The 21,275-nt window shown below is 61.3% G+C and overlaps 1 protein-coding gene across 1 annotated transcript in view; it reads left to right on the forward strand.

Moving 5' to 3' along the window:
• The window catches only part of KCND1 (potassium voltage-gated channel subfamily D member 1), a 65,210-nt gene that overhangs the window by 22,463 nt on the left and 21,472 nt on the right, over positions 1-21,275 (forward strand). The window contains exons 2-4 of the mRNA XM_075578298.1: positions 4,556-4,718; positions 6,909-6,992; positions 11,094-11,186. Of these exons, the coding sequence (XP_075434413.1) occupies positions 4,556-4,718; positions 6,909-6,992; positions 11,094-11,186 (340 nt within the window). The remainder of the gene's footprint in view (positions 1-4,555; positions 4,719-6,908; positions 6,993-11,093; positions 11,187-21,275) is intronic.

A 21,275-nucleotide genomic window follows, 5' to 3' on the forward strand; every position in this document is an offset into this window, starting at 1 on the left:
GTGCATCGCGCAGTGACAGATAGCTGTGCATCGCGCAGTGACAGATAGCTGTGCATCGCACAGTGACAGATAGCTGTGCATCGCACAGTGACAGAGAGCTGTGCATCGCACAGTGACAGAGAGCTGTGCATCGCGCAGTGACAGACAGCTGTGCATCGCACAGTGACAGAGAGCTGTGCATCGCACAGTGACAGATAGCTGTGCATCGCACAGTGACAGATAGCTGTGCATCGCACAGTGACAGATAGCTGTGCATCGCACAGTGACAGATAGCTGTGCATCGCACAGTGACAGATAGCTGTGCATCGCACAGTGACAGATAGCTGTGCATCGCACAGTGACAGACAGCTGTGCATCGCACAGTGACAGACAGCTGTGCATCGCACAGTGACAGACAGCTGTGCATCGCACAGTGACAGAGAGCTGTGCATCGCACAGTGACAGATAGCTGTGCATCGCACAGTGACAGAGAGCTGTGCATCGCGCAGTGACAGACAGCTGTGCATCGCACAGTGACAGACAGCTGTGCATCGCACAGTGACAGATAGCTGTGCATCGCACAGTGACAGATAGCTGTGCATCTGATAGTGACAGATAGCTGTGCGTCGCGCAGTGACAGACAGCTGTGCATCGCACAGTGACAGATAGCTGTGCATCTGATAGTGACAGATAGCTGTGCATCGCACAGTGACAGATAGCTGTGCATCTGATAGTGACAGATAGCTGTGCCTCTGATAGTGACAGATAGCTGTGCCTCTGATAGTGACAGACAGCTGTGCCTCTGATAGGGACAGACAGCTGTGCATCGCACAGTGACAGACAGCTGTGCATCGCACAGTGACAGAGAGCTGTGCATCGCACAGTGACAGATAGCTGTGCATCGCACAGTGACAGATAGCTGTGCATCGCACAGTGACAGACAGCTGTGCATCGCACAGTGACAGATAGCTGTGCATCGCGCAGTGACAGACAGCTGTGCATCGCGCAGTGACAGATAGCTGTGCATCTGATAGTGACAGATAGCTGTGCATCTGATAGTGACAGACAGCTGTGCATCGCACAGTGACAGACAGCTGTGCATCGCACAGTGACAGATAGCTGTGCATCGCACAGTGACAGATAGCTGTGCATGTTTGGCTGGTGAGAGTTCCCCCGCCCTCGGTGCAGTGAGCGGCGCGCGTCTGTGTGAGAGGAACCCTCAGATCTGCATTGCAGTCACTACACATCCCCCTCCCCACCGGAGCCCCGCCGGTTAACCCCCTCCCTGCCGGAGCCCCCCCCGGTAACCCCTTCCCTGCTGTGTGACCCCTCCCCGCCGGAGCCCCGCCGTGTAACCCCCTCCCCGCGGGGTAACCCCCTCCCTGCCGGAGCCCCCCCCGGGTAACCCCCTCCCTGCCGGAGTCCCCCTGGGTAACCCCCTCCCTGCCGGAGCCCCCCAGGGTAACCCCCTCCCTGCCGGAGCCCCCCAGGGTAACCCCCTCCCTGCCGGAGCCCCCCAGGGTAACCCCCTCCCTGCCGGAGCCCCCCAGGGTAACCCCCTCCCTGCCGGAGCCCCCCAGGGTAACCCCCTCCCTGCCGGAGCCCCCCAGGGTAACCCCCTCCCTGCCGGAGCCCCACCGTGTAACCCCTTCCCTGCCGGAGCCCCACCGTGTAACCCCTTCCCTGCCGGAGCCCCACCGTGTAACCCCTTCCCTGCCGGAGCCCCGCCGTGTGACCCACTCCCCGCCGGTTAACCCCCTCCCTGCCGGAGCCCCACCGTGTAACCCCCTCCCTGCCGGAGCCCCACCGTGTAACCCCTTCCCTGCCGGAGCCCCCCAGGGTAACCCCTTCCCTGCCGGAGCCCCCCAGGGTAACCCCTTCCCTGCCGGAGCCCCGCCGTGTAACCCCCTCCCCGCGGGGTAACCCCTTCCCTGCCGGAGCCCCCCAGGGTAACCCCTTCCCTGCCGGAGCCCCCCAGGGTAACCCCTTCCCTGCCGGAGCCCCGCCGTGTAACCCCTTCCCTGCCGGAGCCCCACCGTGTAACCCCTTCCCTGCCGGAGCCCCGCCGTGTAACCCCCTCCCCGCGGGGTAACCCCTTCCCTGCCGGAGCCCCCCAGGGTAACCCCTTCCCTGCCGGAGCCCCACCGTGTAACCCCTTCCCTGCCGGAGCCCCCCAGGGTAACCCCTTCCCTGCCGGAGCCCCACCGTGTAACACCTTCCCTGCCGGAGCCCCCCAGGGTAACCCCTTCCCTGCCGGAGCCCCACCGTGTAACCCCTTCCCTGCCGGAGCCCCCCAGGGTAACCCCTTCCTTGCCGGAGCCCCACCGTGTAACCCCTTCCCTGCCGGAGCCCCGCCGTGTGACCCACTCCCCGCCGGTTAACCCCCTCCCTGCCGGAGCCCCCCCGGTAACCCCTTCCCCGCCGTGTGACCCCCTCCCCGCCGTGTGACCCCTTCCCTGCCGGAGCCCGCGGGGTAACCCCTTCCCTGCCGGGTAACCCCTTCCCTGCCGGAGCCCGCGGGGTAACCCCTTCCCTGCCGGAGCCCCCCCGTGTAACCCCTTCCCTGCCGGGTAACCCCTTCCCTGCCGGAGCCCCCCCGTGTAACCCCTTCCCTGCCGGGTAACCCCTTCCCTGCCGGAGCCCCGCCGGGTAACCCCTTCCCTGCCGGAGCCCCCCCAGGTAACACCTTCCCTGCCGGAGCCCCCCCAGGTAACACCTTCCCTGCCGGAGCCCCCCCAGGTAACCCCTTCCCTGCCGGAGCCCCCCCCCAGGTAACCCCTTCCCTGCCGGAGCCCCACTGTGTAACCCCTTCCCTGCCGGAGCCCCCCCAGGTAACCCCTTCCCTGCCGGAGCCCCCCCGGTAACCCCTTCCCCGCCGTGTGACCCCCTCCCCGCCGTGTGACCCCTTCCCTGCCGGAGCCCCCCCGGGTAACCACTTCCCTGCCGGAGCCCCACTGTGTAACCCCTTCCCTGCCGGGTAACCCCTTCCCTGCCGGAGCCCGCGGGGTAACCCCTTCCCTGCCGGAGCCCCCCCGTGTAACCCCTTCCCTGCCGGGTAACCCCTTCCCTGCCGGAGCCCCCCCGTGTAACCCCTTCCCTGCCGGGTAACCCCTTCCCTGCCGGAGCCCCGCCGGGTAACCCCTTCCCTGCCGGAGCCCCCCCAGGTAACACCTTCCCTGCCGGAGCCCCCCCAGGTAACACCTTCCCTGCCGGAGCCCCCCCAGGTAACCCCTTCCCTGCCGGAGCCCCCCCCCAGGTAACCCCTTCCCTGCCGGAGCCCCACTGTGTAACCCCTTCCCTGCCGGAGCCCCGCCGGGTAACCCCTTCCCTGCCGGAGCCCCCCCAGGTAACCCCTTCCCTGCCGGAGCCCCCCCAGGTAACCCCTTCCCTGCCGGAGCCCCCCCAGGTAACCCCTTCCCTGCCGGAGCTGTATAGCTCCCGGCTGTCCCCCTGTCCCTGTGTATAACACCCGGCTGTCCCCCTGTCCCTGTGTATAACACCCGGCTGTCCCCCTGTCCCTGTGTATAACATCCGGCTGTCCCCCTGTCCCTGTGTATAACACCCAGCTGTCCCTGTGTTATAACACCCGGCTGTCCCTGTGTATAACACCCGGTTGTCCCGTCCCCGTGTCCCTGTGTTTAACACCCGGCTGTCCCCCTGTCCCTGTGTATAACACCCGGCTGCTCCCCTGTCCCTGTGTATAACACCCGGCTGTCCCTGTGTATAACACCCGGCTGTCCCTGTGTATAACACCCAGCTGTCCCTGTGTATAACACCTGGTGTCCCTGTGTATAACATCCGGTGTCCCCTGTCCCTGTGTATAACACCTGGTGTCCCCTGTCCCTGTGTATAACACCCGGTGTCCCCTGTCCCTGTGTATAACACCCGGTGTCCCTGTGTATAACACGCGGTGTCCCCGTGTATAGCACGCGGTGTCCCCGTGTATAGCACGCGGTGTCCCCGTGTATAGCACCCGGTGTCCCCGTGTATAACACACGGTGTCCCTGTGTATAACACGCGGTGTCCCCGTGTATAGCACGCGGTGTCCCCGTGTATAACACGCGGTGTCCCCGTGTATAACACGCGGTGTCCCCGTGTATAGCACGCGGTGTCCCCGTGTATAGCACGCGGTGTCCCCGTGTATAGCACCCGGTGTCCCCGTGTATAACACGCGGTGTCCCTGTGTATAACACGCGGTGTCCCCGTGTATAGCACGCGGTGTCCCCGTGTATAGCACGCGGTGTCCCCGTGTATAACACGCGGTGTCCCCGTGTATAGCACGCGGTGTCCCCGTGTATAGCACGCGGTGTCCCTGTGTATAACACGCGGTGTCCCTGTGTATAACACGCGTGTCCCTGTGTATAATACGCGTGTCCCTGTGTATAACACGCGGTGTCCCTGTGTATAACACGCGGTGTCCCTGTGTATAACACGCGTGTCCCTGTGTATAACACGCGTGTCCCTGTGTATAACACGCGGTGTCCCTGTGTATAACACGCGGTGTCCCTGTGTATAGCACGCGGTGTCCCTGTGTATAACACGCGTGTCCCTGTGTATAACACGCGTGTCCCTGCAGGTACGGTGACATGGTCCCAGACACGATCGCGGGGAAGATCTTCGGTTCTATCTGTTCCCTGAGCGGGGTTCTGGTCATCGCTCTGCCCGTCCCGGTCATCGTGTCCAACTTCAGCCGGATCTATCATCAGAACCAGAGATCTGACAAGCGCCGAGCCCAGCAAGTATGCAGCCTGTGCCTCCCTGCGCCCCCGCTCTGTGACTCCCTGCGCCCCCGCTCTGTGCCTCCCTGCGCCCCCCGCTCTGTGACTCCCTGCGCCCCCGCTCTGTGACTCCCTGCGCCCCCCGCTCTGTGACTCCCTGCGCCCCCGCTCTGTGACTCCCTGCGCCCCCCGCTCTGTGCCTCCCTGCGCCCCCCGCTCTGTGACTCCCTGCGCCCCCGCTCTGTGCCTCCCTGCGCCCCCCGCTCTGTGACTCCCTGCGCCCCCCGCTCTGTGCCTCCCTGCGCCCCCCGCTCTGTGCCTCCCTGCGCCCCCCGCTCTGTGCCTCCCTGTGCCCCCGCTCTGTGACTCCCTGCGCCCCCCGCTCTGTGACTCCCTGCGCCCCCCGCTCTGTGCCTCCCTGCGCCCCCCGCTCTGTGACTCCCTGCGCCCCCGCTCTGTGCCTCCCTGCGCCCCCCGCTCTGTGACTCCCTGCGCCCCCCGCTCTGTGCCTCCCTGCGCCCCCCGCTCTGTGCCTCCCTGCGCCCCCGCTCTGTGACTCCCTGCGCCCCCCGCTCTGTGACTCCCTGCGCCCCCCGCTCTGTGCCTCCCTGCGCCCCCGCTCTGTGACTCCCTGCGCCCCCCGCTCTGTGACTCCCTGCGCCCCCCGCTCTGTGACTCCCTGCGCCCCCCGCTCTGTGACTCCCTGCGCCCCCCGCTCTGTGACTCCCTGCGCCCCCCGCTCTGTGACTCCCTGCGCCCCCCGCTCTGTGACTCCCTGCGCCCCCCGCTCTGTGACTCCCTGCGCCCCCCGCTCTGTGCCTCCCTGCGCCCCCGCTCTGTGACTCCCTGCGCCCCCCGCTCTGTGACTCCCTGCGCCCCCGCTCTGTGACTCCCTGCGCCCCCGCTCTGTGCCTCCCTGTGCCCCCGCTCTGTGCCTCCCTGTGCCCCCCGCCCTGTGACTCCCTGTGCCCCCGCTCTGTGACTCCCTGCGCCCCCGCTCTGTGACTCCCTGCGCCCCCCGCTCTGTGACTCCCTGTGCCCCCCGCTCTGTGCCTCCCTGCGCCCCCGCTCTGTGCCTCCCTGCGCCCCCGCTCTGTGACTCCCTGTGCCCCCCGCTCTGTGCCTCCCTGCGCCCCCGCTCTGTGCCTCCCTGCGCCCCCCGCTCTGTGACTCCTTGTGCCCCCCGCTCTGTGACTCCCTGTGCCCCCCGCTCTGTGACTCCGTGCCCCCGCTCTGTGACTCCCTGCGCCCCCGCTCTGTGACTCCCTGCGCCCCCCGCTCTGTGACTCCCTGTGCCCCCCGCTCTGTGACTCCGTGCCCCCGCTCTGTGACTCCCTGTGCCCCCCGCTCTGTGACTCCGTGCCCCCGCTCTGTGACTCCCTTTGCCCCCCGCTCTGTGACTCCCTGCGCCCCGCGCTCTGTGACTCCCTGTGCCCCCCGCTCTGTGACTCCCTGCGCCCCCCGCTCTGTGACTCCCTGCGCCCCCCGCTCTGTGACTCCCTGCGCCCCCGCTCTGTGACTCCCTGCGCCCCCCGCTCTGTGACTCCCTGCGCCCCCCGCTCTGTGACTCCCTGTGCCCCCCGCTCTGTGACTCCGTGCCCCCGCTCTGTGACTCCCTGCGCCCCCGCTCTGTGACTCCCTGTGCCCCCCGCTCTGTGACTCCCTGTGCCCCCCGCTCTGTGACTCCTTGTGCCCCCCGCTCTGTGACTCCCTGTGCTCCCCGCTCTGTGACTCCCTGTGCCCCCCGCTCTGTGACTCCCTGTGCCCCCCGCTCTGTGCCTCCCTGCGCCCCCCGCTCTGTGACTCCCTGTGCCCTCTCTCTGTGACTCCCTGCGCCCCCCGCTCTGTGACTCCCTGCGCCCCCCGCTCTGTGACTCCCTGTGCCTCCCGCTCTGTGACTCCCTTTGCCCCCCGCTCTGTGACTCCCTGCGCCCCGCGCTCTGTGACTCCCTGCGCCCCCCGCTCTGTGACTCCCTGCGCCCCCCGCTCTGTGACTCCCTGTGCCCCCCGCTCTGTGACTCCCTGTGCCCCCCGCTCTGTGCCTCCCTGCGCCCCCGCTCTGTGCCTCCCTGTGCCCCCCGCTCTGTGACTCCCTGTGCCCCCCGCTCTGTGACTCCCTGTGCCCCCCGCTCTGTGACTCCCTGTGCCCCCCGCTCTGTGACTCCCTGTGCCCCCCAATGTCTCCTGATTGGGGGTGTATGATTTCTGCAGAAGATTCGCCTGGCTCGGATCAGACTGGCAAAGAGCACCACGACCAACGCGTTCCTGCGCTACAAGGAAAGCGGGGGGCTGGAGGTGAGGGGGAGAACGGGGGGCTGGAGGTGAGGGGGGCAATGGGGGGGCTGAAGGTGAGGGGGGCTGGAGGTAAGGGGGGAGGATGGGGGGCTGGAGGTGATGGGGAGAATGAGGGGGCTGGAGGTGAGGGGGGCTGGAGGTGAGGGGGGCTGGAGGTAAGGGGGGCTGGAGGTGAGGGGGGCTGGAGGTGAGGGGGGAGAACGAGGGGCCGGAGGTGAGGGGGGGAATGAGGGGGCTATGGGAAGAACGGGGGGCTGGAGGTGAGGGGGGCTGGTGTGAGGGGGGAGAACGGGGGGCCGGAGGTGAGGGGGGGAATGAGGGGGCTGGAGGTGAGGGGGGCTGGAGGTGAGGGGGGCGAACGAGGGCCGGAGGTGAGGGGGGGAATGAGAGGGCTATGGGAAGAACGGGGGGCTGGAGGTGAGGGGGGGGGAATGAGGGGGCTTGAGGTGAGGGGGGAGAACAGGGGGCTATGGGAAGAACGGGGGCCTGGAAGTGAGGGGGGCAATGAGGGGGCTGGAGGTGAGGAGGGAGAATGAGGGGCTGGAGGTGAGGGGGGAGAATGAGGGGGCTGGAGGTGAGGTGAGGGGGAGAACGGGGGGCTGGAGGTGAGGGGGAGAACGGGGGACTGGAGGTGATGGGGAGAACGGGGGCTGGAGGTGAGGGGGAGAACGGGGGGCTGGAGGTGATGGGGAGAACGGGGGCTGGAGGTGAGGGAGGAGAACGGGGGCTGAAGGTGATGGGGAGAACGGGGGGCTGGAGGGGAGGGGGGAGAACGGGGGCTGGAGGTGAGGGAGGAGAACGGGGGCTGGAGGTGAGGGGGGACAACGGGGGCTGGAGGTGAGGGGGGAGAACGGGGGGCTGGAGGCGAGGGGGGAGAACAGGGGCTGGAGGTGAGGGTGGAGAACGGGGGCTGGAGATGAGGGGGGAGAACAGGGGGCTGGAGAACGGGGGGCTGGAGGTGAGGGTGGAGAACGGGGGGCTGGAGGTGAGGGTGGAGAACGGGGGCTGGAGGTGAGGGGGGAGAACGGGGGCTGGAGGTGAGGGAGAGAACGGGAGCTGGAGGTGAGGGGGGAGAACGGGGGGCTGGAGGTGAGGGGGGAGAACGGGAGCTGGAGGTGAGGGGGGAGAACGGGGGGCTGGAGGTGAGGGTGGAGAACGGGGGACTGGAGGTGAGGGTGGAGAACGGGGGCTGGAGGTGAGGAGGGAGAACGGGGGGCTGGAGGTGAGGGGGGAGAACGGGGGGCTGGAGGTGAGGTGGGAGAACGGGGGGCTGGAGGTGAGGTGGGAGAACGGGGGGCTGGAGGTGAGGGGGGAAAACGGTGCTGGAGGTGAGGGGGGAGAACGGGGGACTGGAGGTGAGGGGGGAGAACAGGGGCTGGAGGTGAGGGGGGAAAATGTGGAAGGCTGGTGTGTGTGTGCCTCTTGTGCTGGTGTGTGTGTGCCTCTTGTGCTGGTGTGTGTGTACTTGTGGTGGTGTGTGTTGCTGTGTTGTGTTGCTGTATGTGTGTTGCTGTATGTGTGTTGCTGTATGTGTGTTGCGTTGGTGTGTGTTGCGTTGGTGTGTGTTGCGTTGATGTATGTGCGTTGATGTATGTGCGTTGCTGTGTTGTGTTGATGTATGTGTGTTGATGTATGTGTGTTGATGTATGTGTGTTGATGTATGTGTGTTGATGTATGTGTGTGTGTTGCTGTGTGTGTGTTGCTGTGCAGGAGGACAGTGAAGCTCATGCTCTGTGTGTTGCTGTGTTGATGTATGTGTGTCGTTGATGTATGTGTGTTGCGTTGATGTATGTGCGTTGCTGTGTGTTGTGTTGATGTATGTGTGTTGCGTTGATGTATGTGCGTTGCTGTGTGTGTGTTGCTGTGTAGGAGGACAGTGAAGCTCATGCTCTGTGTGTGTGTTGCTGTGTTGTGTTGATGTGTGTGTGTGTTGCTGTGCAGGAGGACAGTGAAGCTCATGCTCTGTGTGTGTGTTGCTGTGTTGTGTTGATGTGTGTGTGTGTTGCTGTGCAGGAGGACAGTGAGGCTCACGCTCTGTGTGTTGCTGTGTTGATGTGTGTTGTGTTTATGTGTGTGTGTTGCTGTGCAGGAGGACAGTGAGGCTCACGCTCTGTGTGTTGCTGTGTTGATGTGTGTTGTGTTGATGTGTGTGTTGCTGTGCAGGAGGACAGTGAGGCTCACGCTCTGTGTGTTGTGTTGCTGTGTTGTGTTGATGTGTGTGTGTGTTGCTGTGTTGTGTTGATGTGTGTGTGTTGCTGTGCAGGAGGACAGTGAGGCTCACGCTCTGGGTGTGTGTTCCTGTGTTGTGTTGATGTGTGTGTGTTGCTGTGCAGGAGGACAGTGAGGCTCACGCTGTGTGTGTGTGTTGCTGTGTTGCGTTGCTGTATTGTGTTGCTGTGTTGTTTTGATGTGTGTGTGTTGCTGTGCAGGAGGACAGTGAGGCTCACTCTCTGTGTGTGTGTTGCTGTGTTGTGTTGATGTGTGTGTGTTGCTGTGCAGGAGGACAGTGAGGCTCACGCTGTGTGTGTGTGTTGCTGTGTTGCGTTGCTGTATTGTGTTGCTGTGTTGTTTTGATGTGTGTGTGTTGCTGTGCAGGAGGACAGTGAGGCTCACGCTCTGTGTGTGTGTTGCTGTGTTGTGTTGATGTGTGTGTGTTGCTGTGCAGGAGGACAGTGAGGCTCACGCTCTGTGTGTGTGTTGCTGTGTTGCGTTGCTGTGTTGTGTTGATGTGTGTGTGTTGCTGTGCAGGAGGACAGTGAGGCTCACGCTCTGGGTGTGTGTTGCTGTGTTGTGTTGATGTGTGTGTGTTGCTGTGCAGGAGGACAGTGAGGCTCACGCTCTGGGTGTGTGTTGCTGTGTTGTGTTGATGTGTGTGTGTTGCTGTGCAGGAGGACAGTGAGGCTCACGCTGTGTGTGTGTGTTGCTGTGTTGCGTTGCTGTATTGTGTTGCTGTGTTGTTTTGATGTGTGTGTGTTGCTGTGCAGGAGGACAGTGAGGCTCACGCTCTGTGTGTGTGTTGCTGTGTTGTGTTGATGTGTGTGTGTTGCTGTGCAGGAGGACAGTGAGGCTCACGCTGTGTGTGTGTGTTGCTGTGTTGCGTTGCTGTATTGTGTTGCTGTGTTGTTTTGATGTGTGTGTGTTGCTGTGCAGGAGGACAGTGAGGCTCACGCTCTGTGTGTGTGTTGCTGTGTTGTGTTGATGTGTGTGTGTTGCTGTGCAGGAGGACAGTGAGGCTCACGCTGTGTGTGTGTGTTGCTGTGTTGCGTTGCTGTGTTGTTTTGATGTGTGTGTGCTGCTGTGCAGGAGGACAGTGAGGCTCACGCTCTGTGTGTGTGTTGCTGTGTTGTGTTGATGTGTGTGTGTTGCTGTGCAGGAGGACAGTGAGGCTCACGCTCTGGGTGTGTGTTGCTGTGTTGTGTTGATGTGTGTGTGTTGCTGTGCAGGAGGACAGTGAGGCTCACGCTGTGTGTGTGTGTTGCTGTGTTGCGTTGCTGTATTGTGTTGCTGTGTTGTTTTGATGTGTGTGTGTTGCTGTGCAGGAGGACAGTGAGGCTCACGCTCTGTGTGTGTGTTGCTGTGTTGTGTTGATGTGTGTGTGTTGCTGTGCAGGAGGACAGTGAGGCTCACGCTCTGTGTGTGTGTTGCTGTGTTGCGTTGCTGTGTTGTGTTGATGTGTGTGTGTTGCTGTGCAGGAGGACAGTGAGGCTCACGCTGTGTGTGTGTGTTGCTGTGTTGCGTTGCTGTATTGTGTTGCTGTGTTGTTTTGATGTGTGTTGTGTTGATGTGTGTGTTGCTGTGCAGGAGGACAGTGAGGCTCACGCTCTGTGTGTGTGTTGCTGTGTTGTGTTGATGTGTGTGTGTTGCTGTGCAGGAGGACAGTGAGGCTCACGCTGTGTGTGTGTTGCTGTGTTGTGTTGATGTGTGTGTTGCTGTGCAGGAGGACAGTGAGGCTCACGCTGTGTGTGTGTGTTGCTGTGTTGCGTTGCTGTATTGTGTTGCTGTGTTGTTTTGATGTGTGTGTGTTGCTGTGCAGGAGGACAGTGAGGCTCACGCTCTGTGTGTGTGTTGCTGTGTTGTGTTGATGTGTGTGTTGCTGTGCAGGAGGACAGTGAGGCTCACGCTCTGTGTGTGAAGAATCGTTCTACGTTTGAGCTGCAGCATCACCACCTACTGCACTGCCTGGAGAAGACCACGGTAATCACAGCGCGGACTCTTCCCCTTCCCATCACAGCGCGGACTCTTCCCCTTCCCATCACAGCGCAGACCCTTCCCATCACAGCGTGGACTCTTCCCTTCCCATCACAGCGTGGACTCTTCCCCTTCCCATCACAGCGCGGACTCTTCCCCCTCCCATCACAGTGCAGACCCTTCCCATCACAGCTCGGACTCTTCCCCTTCCCATCACAGCGCAGACACTTCCCCTTCCCATCACAGCGCGGACCCTTCCCATCACAGCTCGGACTCTTCCCCTTCCCATCACAGCGCGGACTCTTCCCCTTCCCATCACAGCGTGGACACTTCCCCTTCCCATCACAGCGTGGACTCTTCCCCTTCCCATCACAGCGTGGACTCTTCCCCTTCCCATCACAGCGTGGACTCTTCCCCTTCCCATCACAGCGTGGACTCTTCCCCTTCCCATCACAGCGCAGACACTTCCCCTTCCCATCACAGCGCAGACCCTTCCCATCACAGCGCGGACTCTTCCCCTTCCCATCACAGCGTGGACACTTCCCCTTCCCATCACAGCGTGGACTCTTCCCCTTCCCATCACAGCGCGGACTCTTCCCCTTCCCATCACAGCGTGGACACTTCCCCTTCCCATCACAGCGTGGACTCTTCCCCTTCCCATCACAGCGTGGACTCTTCCCCTTCCCATCACAGCGCAGACACTTCCCCTTCCCATCACAGCGCAGACACTTCCCCTTCCCATCACAGCGTGGACTCTTCCCCTTCCCATCACAGATCGGACACTTCCCCTTCCCATCATAGCGTGGACTCTTCCCCTTCCCATCACAGTGCAGACACTTCCCCTTCCCATCACAGTGCAGACACTTCCCCTTCCCATCACAGCGCAGACACTTCCCCTTCCCATCACAGCGTGGACTCTTCCCCTTCCCATCACAGTGCAGACACTTCCCCTTCCCATCACAGCGTGGACTCTTCCCCTTCCCATCACAGCGTGGACACTTCCCCTTCCCATCACACCATGGACTCTTCCCCTTCCCATCACACCACGGACTCTTCCCCTTCCCATCACACCACGGACTCTTCCCCTTCCCGTCACACCACGGACACTTCCCCTTCCCGTCACAGTGCAGACTCTTCCCCTTCCCATCACAGCACAGACACTTCCCCTTTCCATCACACCACGGACTCTTCCCCTTCCCATCACAGCGCAGACACTTCCCCTTCCCATCACAGCGTGGACTCTTCCCCTTCCCGTCACACCACAGACACTTCCCTTTCCCATCACAGTGCGGACTCTTCCCCTTCCCATCACAGTGCAGACACTTCCCCTTCCCATCACAGCGCGGACACTTCCCCTTTCCATCACAGCGTGGACTCTTCCCCTTCCCATCACAGCGTGGACTCTTCCCCTTCCCATCACAGTGCAGACACTTACCCTTCCCATCACAGCGGGGACTCTTCCCCTTCCCATCACAGCGCGGACTCTTCCCCTTCCCATCACAGCGTGGACTCTTCCCCTTCCCATCACAGTGCGGACACTTCCCCCTCCCATCACAGTGCGGACACTTCCCCTTCCCATCACAGTGCAGACACTTCCCCTTCCCATCACAGTGCAGACACTTCCCCTTCCCATCACAGCGCAGACACTTCCCCTTTCCATCACAGCGTGGACTCTTCCCCTTCCCATCACAGCGTGGACTCTTCCCCTGCCCATCACAGTGCAGACACTTCCCCTTCCCATCACAGCGGGGACTCTTCCCCTTCCCATCACAGCGCGGACTCTTCCCCTTCCCATCACAGCGTGGACTCTTCCCCTTCCCATCACAGCTCGGACTCTTCCCCTTCCCATCACAGCTCGGACTCTTCCCCTTCCCATCACAGCGTGGACTCTTCCCCTTCCCATCACAGCTCGGACTCTTCCCCTTCCCATCACAGCGTACTCTTCCCCTTCCCATCACAGAGTGGACTCTTCCCCTTCCCATCACAGCGTGGACTCTTCCCCTTCCCATCACAGTGCGGACACTTCCCCCTCCCATCACAGTGCAGACACTTCCCCTTCCCATCACAGCGCAGACACTTCCCCTTCCCATCACAGCGTGGACTCTTCCCCTTCCCATCACAGCGCGGACTCTTCCCCTTCCCATCACAGCGCAGACTCTTCCCCTTCCCACCACGGACACTTCCCCTTCCCATCACAGCGTGGACTCTTCCCCTTCCCATCACAGCGCGGACTCTTCCCCTTCCCATCACAGCGTGGACTCTTCCCCTTCCCACCACGGACACTTCCCCTTCCCATCACAGCGCAGACACTTCCCCTTCCCATCACAGCGCAGACACTTCCCCTTCCCATCACTGCGCAGACACTTCCCCTTCCCATCACAGCGCGGACTCTTCCCCTTCCCATCACAGCGTGGACTCTTCCCCTTCCCATCACAGCGCAGACTCTTCCCCTTCCCATCACAGCGCGGACTCTTCCCCTTCCCATCACAGCGCGGACTCTTCCCCTTCCCATCACAGCGCGGACTCTTCCCCTTCCCATCACAGCGTGGACTCTTCCCCTTCCCATCACAGCGTGGACTCTTCCCCTTCCCATCACAGTGCGGACACTTCCCCTTCCCATCACAGCGTGGACTCTTCCCCTTCCCATCACAGCGAGGACACTTCCCCTTCCCATCACAGCGCAGACACTTCCCCTTCCCATCACAGTGCGGACTCTTCCCCTTCCCATCACAGTGCAGACACTTCCCCTTCCCATCACACCATGGACTCTTCCCCTTCCCACCACGGACACTTCCCCTTCCCATCACAGTGCAGACACTTCCCCTTCCCATCACAGTGCGGACTCTTCCCCTTCCCATCACAGCGCAGACACTTCCCCTTTCCATCACACCACGGACTCTTCCCCTTCCCATCACAGCGCAGACACTTCCCCTTCCCATCGCAGCGTGGACACTTCCCCTTCCCGTCACACCACAGACACTTCCCTTTCCCATCACAGTGCAGACACTTCCCATCACAGTGCAGACACTTCCCCTTCCCATTACAGTGCAGACACTTCCCCTTCCCATCACAGTGCAGACACTTCCCCTTCCCATCACAGTGCGGACACTTCCCCTTCCCATCACAGCGTGGACTCTTCCCCTTCCCATCACAGCGTGGACTCTTCCCCTTCCCATCACAGTGCAGACACTTCCCCTTCCCATCACAGCGGGGACTCTTCCCCTTCCCATCACAGCGCGGACTCTTCCCCTTCCCATCACAGCGTGGACTCTTCCCCTTCCCATCACAGCTCGGACTCTTCCCCTTCCCATCACAGCGTGGACTCTTCCCCTTCCCATCACAGCTCGGACTCTTCCCCTTCCCATCACAGCGTGGACTCTTCCCCTTCCCATCACAGTGCAGACACTTCCCCTTCCCATCACAGCGTGGACTCTTCCCCTTCCCATCACAGCTCGGACTCTTCCCCTTCCCATCACAGCTCGGACTCTTCCCCTTCCCATCACAGCGTGGACTCTTCCCCTTCCCATCACAGCTCGGACTCTTCCCCTTCCCATCACAGCGTACTCTTCCCCTTCCCATCACAGCGGGGACTCTTCCCCTTCCCATCACAGCGCGGACTCTTCCCCTTCCCATCACAGCGTGGACTCTTCCCCTTCCCATCACAGCTCGGACTCTTCCCCTTCCCATCACAGCTCGGACTCTTCCCCTTCCCATCACAGCGTGGACTCTTCCCCTTCCCATCACAGCTCGGACTCTTCCCCTTCCCATCACAGCGTACTCTTCCCCTTCCCATCACAGCGTGGACTCTTCCCCTTCCCATCACAGCGTGGACTCTTCCCCTTCCCATCACAGTGCGGACACTTCCCCCTCCCATCACAATGCAGACACTTCCCCTTCCCATCACAGCGCAGACACTTCCCCTTCCCATCACAGCGTGGACTCTTCCCCTTCCCATCACAGCGCGGACTCTTCCCCTTCCCATCACAGCGCAGACTCTTCCCCTTCCCACCACGGACACTTCCCCTTCCCATCACAGCGTGGACTCTTCCCCTTCCCATCACAGCGCGGACTCTTCCCCTTCCCATCACAGCGTGGACTCTTCCCCTTCCCATCGCAGCGTGGACACTTCCCCTTCCCGTCACACCACAGACACTTCCCTTTCCCATCACAGTGCAGACACTTCCCATCACAGTGCAGACACTTCCCCTTCCCATTACAGTGCAGACACTTCCCCTTCCCATCACACCACAGACACTTCCCTTTCCCATCACAGTGCAGACACTTCCCCTTCCCATCACAGCGCGGACACTTCCCCTTCCCATCACAGCGTGGACTCTTCCCCTTCCCATCACAGTGCAGACACTTCCCCTTCCCATCACAGCGGGGACTCTTCCCCTTCCCATCACAGCGCGGACTCTTCCCCTTCCCATCACAGCGTGGACTCTTCCCCTTCCCATCACAGCTCGGACTCTTCCCCTTCCCATCACAGCGTGGACTCTTCCCCTTCCCATCACAGCGGGGACTCTTCCCCTTCCCATCACAGCGCGGACTCTTCCCCTTCCCATCACAGCGTGGACTCTTCCCCTTCCCATCACAGCTCGGACTCTTCCCCTTCCCATCACAGCTCGGACTCTTCCCCTTCCCATCACAGCGTGGACTCTTCCCCTTCCCATCACAGCTCGGACTCTTCCCCTTCCCATCACAGCGTACTCTTCCCCTTCCCATCACAGCGTGGACTCTTCCCCTTCCCATCACAGCGTGGACTCTTCCCCTTCCCATCACAGTGCGGACACTTCCCCCTCCCATCACAATGCAGACACTTCCCCTTCCCATCACAGCGCAGACACTTCCCCTTCCCATCACAGCGTGGACTCTTCCCCTTCCCATCACAGCGCGGACTCTTCCCCTTCCCATCACAGCGCAGACTCTTCCCCTTCCCACCACGGACACTTCCCCTTCCCATCACAGCGTGGACTCTTCCCCTTCCCATCACAGCGCGGACTCTTCCCCTTCCCATCACAGCGTGGACTCTTCCCCTTCCCATCGCAGCGTGGACACTTCCCCTTCCCGTCACACCACAGACACTTCCCTTTCCCATCACAGTGCAGACACTTCCCATCACAGTGCAGACACTTCCCCTTCCCATTACAGTGCAGACACTTCCCCTTCCCATCACACCACAGACACTTCCCTTTCCCATCACAGTGCAGACACTTCCCCTTCCCATCACAGCGCGGACACTTCCCCTTCCCATCACAGCGTGGACTCTTCCCCTTCCCATCACAGTGCAGACACTTCCCCTTCCCATCACAGCGGGGACTCTTCCCCTTCCCATCACAGCTCGGACTCTTCCCCTTCCCATCACAGCGTGGACTCTTCCCCTTCCCATCACAGCTCGGACTCTTCCCCTTCCCATCACAGCGTGGACTCTTCCCCTTCCCATCACAGCGCAGACACTTCCCCTTCCCATCACAGCGCAGACACTTCCCCTTCCCATCACAGCGTGGACTCTTCCCCTTCCCATCACAGATCGGACACTTCCCCTTCCCATCATAGCGTGGACTCTTCCCCTTCCCATCACAGTGCAGACACTTCCCCTTCCCATCACAGTGCAGACACTTCCCCTTCCCATCACAGCGCAGACACTTCCCCTTCCCATCACAGCGTGGACTCTTCCCCTTCCCATCACAGTGCAGACACTTCCCCTTCCCATCACAGCGTGGACTCTTCCCCTTCCCATCACAGCGTGGACACTTCCCCTTCCCATCACACCATGGACTCTTCCCCTTCCCATCACACCACGGACTCTTCCCCTTCCCATCACACCACGGACTCTTCCCCTTCCCGTCACACCACGGACACTTCCCCTTCCCGTCACAGTGCAGACTCTTCCCCTTCCCATCACAGCACAGACACTTCCCCTTTCCATCACACCACGGACTCTTCCCCTTCCCATCACAGCGCAGACACTTCCCCTTCCCATCACAGCGTGGACTCTTCCCCTTCCCGTCACACCACAGACACTTCCCTTTCCCATCACAGTGCGGACTCTTCCCCTTCCCATCACAGTGCAGACACTTCCCCTTCCCATCACAGCGCGGACACTTCCCCTTTCCATCACAGCGTGGACTCTTCCCCTTCCCATCACAGCGTGGACTCTTCCCCTTCCCATCACAGTGCAGACACTTACCCTTCCCATCACAGCGGGGACTCTTCCCCTTCCCATCACAGCGCGGACTCTTCCCCTTCCCATCACAGCGTGGACTCTTCCCCTTCCCATCACAGTGCGGACACTTCCCCCTCCCATCACAGTGCGGACACTTCCCCTTCCCATCACAGTGCAGACACTTCCCCTTCCCATCACAGTGCAGACACTTCCCCTTCCCATCACAGCGCAGACACTTCCCCTTTCCATCACAGCGTGGACTCTTCCCCTTCCCATCACAGCGTGGACTCTTCCCCTGCCCATCACAGTGCAGACACTTCCCCTTCCCATCACAGCGGGGACTCTTCCCCTTCCCATCACAGCGCGGACTCTTCCCCTTCCCATCACAGCGTGGACTCTTCCCCTTCCCATCACAGCTCGGACTCTTCCCCTTCCCATCACAGCTCGGACTCTTCCCCTTCCCATCACAGCGTGGACTCTTCCCCTTCCCATCACAGCTCGGACTCTTCCCCTTCCCATCACAGCGTACTCTTCCCCTTCCCATCACAGAGTGGACTCTTCCCCTTCCCATCACAGCGTGGACTCTTCCCCTTCCCATCACAGTGCGGACACTTCCCCCTCCCATCACAGTGCAGACACTTCCCCTTCCCATCACAGCGCAGACACTTCCCCTTCCCATCACAGCGTGGACTCTTCCCCTTCCCATCACAGCGCGGACTCTTCCCCTTCCCATCACAGCGCAGACTCTTCCCCTTCCCACCACGGACACTTCCCCTTCCCATCACAGCGTGGACTCTTCCCCTTCCCATCACAGCGCGGACTCTTCCCCTTCCCATCACAGCGTGGACTCTTCCCCTTCCCACCACGGACACTTCCCCTTCCCATCACAGCGCAGACACTTCCCCTTCCCATCACAGCGCAGACACTTCCCCTTCCCATCACTGCGCAGACACTTCCCCTTCCCATCACAGCGCGGACTCTTCCCCTTCCCATCACAGCGTGGACTCTTCCCCTTCCCATCACAGCGCAGACTCTTCCCCTTCCCATCACAGCGCGGACTCTTCCCCTTCCCATCACAGCGCGGACTCTTCCCCTTCCCATCACAGCGCGGACTCTTCCCCTTCCCATCACAGCGTGGACTCTTCCCCTTCCCATCACAGCGTGGACTCTTCCCCTTCCCATCACAGTGCGGACACTTCCCCTTCCCATCACAGCGTGGACTCTTCCCCTTCCCATCACAGCGAGGACACTTCCCCTTCCCATCACAGCGCAGACACTTCCCCTTCCCATCACAGTGCGGACTCTTCCCCTTCCCATCACAGTGCAGACACTTCCCCTTCCCATCACACCATGGACTCTTCCCCTTCCCACCACGGACACTTCCCCTTCCCATCACAGTGCAGACACTTCCCCTTCCCATCACAGTGCGGACTCTTCCCCTTCCCATCACAGCGCAGACACTTCCCCTTTCCATCACACCACGGACTCTTCCCCTTCCCATCACAGCGCAGACACTTCCCCTTCCCATCGCAGCGTGGACACTTCCCCTTCCCGTCACACCACAGACACTTCCCTTTCCCATCACAGTGCAGACACTTCCCATCACAGTGCAGACACTTCCCCTTCCCATTACAGTGCAGACACTTCCCCTTCCCATCACAGTGCAGACACTTCCCCTTCCCATCACAGTGCGGACACTTCCCCTTCCCATCACAGCGTGGACTCTTCCCCTTCCCATCACAGCGTGGACTCTTCCCCTTCCCATCACAGTGCAGACACTTCCCCTTCCCATCACAGCGGGGACTCTTCCCCTTCCCATCACAGCGCGGACTCTTCCCCTTCCCATCACAGCGTGGACTCTTCCCCTTCCCATCACAGCTCGGACTCTTCCCCTTCCCATCACAGCGTGGACTCTTCCCCTTCCCATCACAGCTCGGACTCTTCCCCTTCCCATCACAGCGTGGACTCTTCCCCTTCCCATCACAGTGCAGACACTTCCCCTTCCCATCACAGCGTGGACTCTTCCCCTTCCCATCACAGCTCGGACTCTTCCCCTTCCCATCACAGCTCGGACTCTTCCCCTTCCCATCACAGCGTGGACTCTTCCCCTTCCCATCACAGCTCGGACTCTTCCCCTTCCCATCACAGCGTACTCTTCCCCTTCCCATCACAGCGGGGACTCTTCCCCTTCCCATCACAGCGCGGACTCTTCCCCTTCCCATCACAGCGTGGACTCTTCCCCTTCCCATCACAGCTCGGACTCTTCCCCTTCCCATCACAGCTCGGACTCTTCCCCTTCCCATCACAGCGTGGACTCTTCCCCTTCCCATCACAGCTCGGACTCTTCCCCTTCCCATCACAGCGTACTCTTCCCCTTCCCATCACAGCGTGGACTCTTCCCCTTCCCATCACAGCGTGGACTCTTCCCCTTCCCATCACAGTGCGGACACTTCCCCCTCCCATCACAATGCAGACACTTCCCCTTCCCATCACAGCGCAGACACTTCCCCTTCCCATCACAGCGTGGACTCTTCCCCTTCCCATCACAGCGCGGACTCTTCCCCTTCCCATCACAGCGCAGACTCTTCCCCTTCCCACCACGGACACTTCCCCTTCCCATCACAGCGTGGACTCTTCCCCTTCCCATCACAGCGCGGACTCTTCCCCTTCCCATCACAGCGTGGACTCTTCCCCTTCCCATCGCAGCGTGGACACTTCCCCTTCCCGTCACACCACAGACACTTCCCTTTCCCATCACAGTGCAGACACTTCCCATCACAGTGCAGACACTTCCCCTTCCCATTACAGTGCAGACACTTCCCCTTCCCATCACACCACAGACACTTCCCTTTCCCATCACAGTGCAGACACTTCCCCTTCCCATCACAGCGCGGACACTTCCCCTTCCCATCACAGCGTGGACTCTTCCCCTTCCCATCACAGTGCAGACACTTCCCCTTCCCATCACAGCGGGGACTCTTCCCCTTCCCATCACAGCGCGGACTCTTCCCCTTCCCATCACAGCGTGGACTCTTCCCCTTCCCATCACAGCTCGGACTCTTCCCCTTCCCATCACAGCGTGGACTCTTCCCCTTCCCATCACAGCGGGGACTCTTCCCCTTCCCATCACAGCGCGGACTCTTCCCCTTCCCATCACAGCGTGGACTCTTCCCCTTCCCATCACAGCTCGGACTCTTCCCCTTCCCATCACAGCTCGGACTCTTCCCCTTCCCATCACAGCGTGGACTCTTCCCCTTCCCATCACAGCTCGGACTCTTCCCCTTCCCATCACAGCGTACTCTTCCCCTTCCCATCACAGCGTGGACTCTTCCCCTTCCCATCACAGCGTGGACTCTTCCCCTTCCCATCACAGTGCGGACACTTCCCCCTCCCATCACAATGCAGACACTTCCCCTTCCCATCACAGCGCAGACACTTCCCCTTCCCATCACAGCGTGGACTCTTCCCCTTCCCATCACAGCGCGGACTCTTCCCCTTCCCATCACAGCGCAGACTCTTCCCCTTCCCACCACGGACACTTCCCCTTCCCATCACAGCGTGGACTCTTCCCCTTCCCATCACAGCGCGGACTCTTCCCCTTCCCATCACAGCGTGGACTCTTCCCCTTCCCATCGCAGCGTGGACACTTCCCCTTCCCGTCACACCACAGACACTTCCCTTTCCCATCACAGTGCAGACACTTCCCATCACAGTGCAGACACTTCCCCTTCCCATTACAGTGCAGACACTTCCCCTTCCCATCACACCACAGACACTTCCCTTTCCCATCACAGTGCAGACACTTCCCCTTCCCATCACAGCGCGGACACTTCCCCTTCCCATCACAGCGTGGACTCTTCCCCTTCCCATCACAGTGCAGACACTTCCCCTTCCCATCACAGCGGGGACTCTTCCCCTTCCCATCACAG

The sequence above is a fragment of the Ascaphus truei genome, chromosome 21 (genome assembly GCF_040206685.1).
Source record: "Ascaphus truei isolate aAscTru1 chromosome 21, aAscTru1.hap1, whole genome shotgun sequence".
NCBI classification, from domain to species: domain Eukaryota; kingdom Metazoa; phylum Chordata; class Amphibia; order Anura; family Ascaphidae; genus Ascaphus; species Ascaphus truei.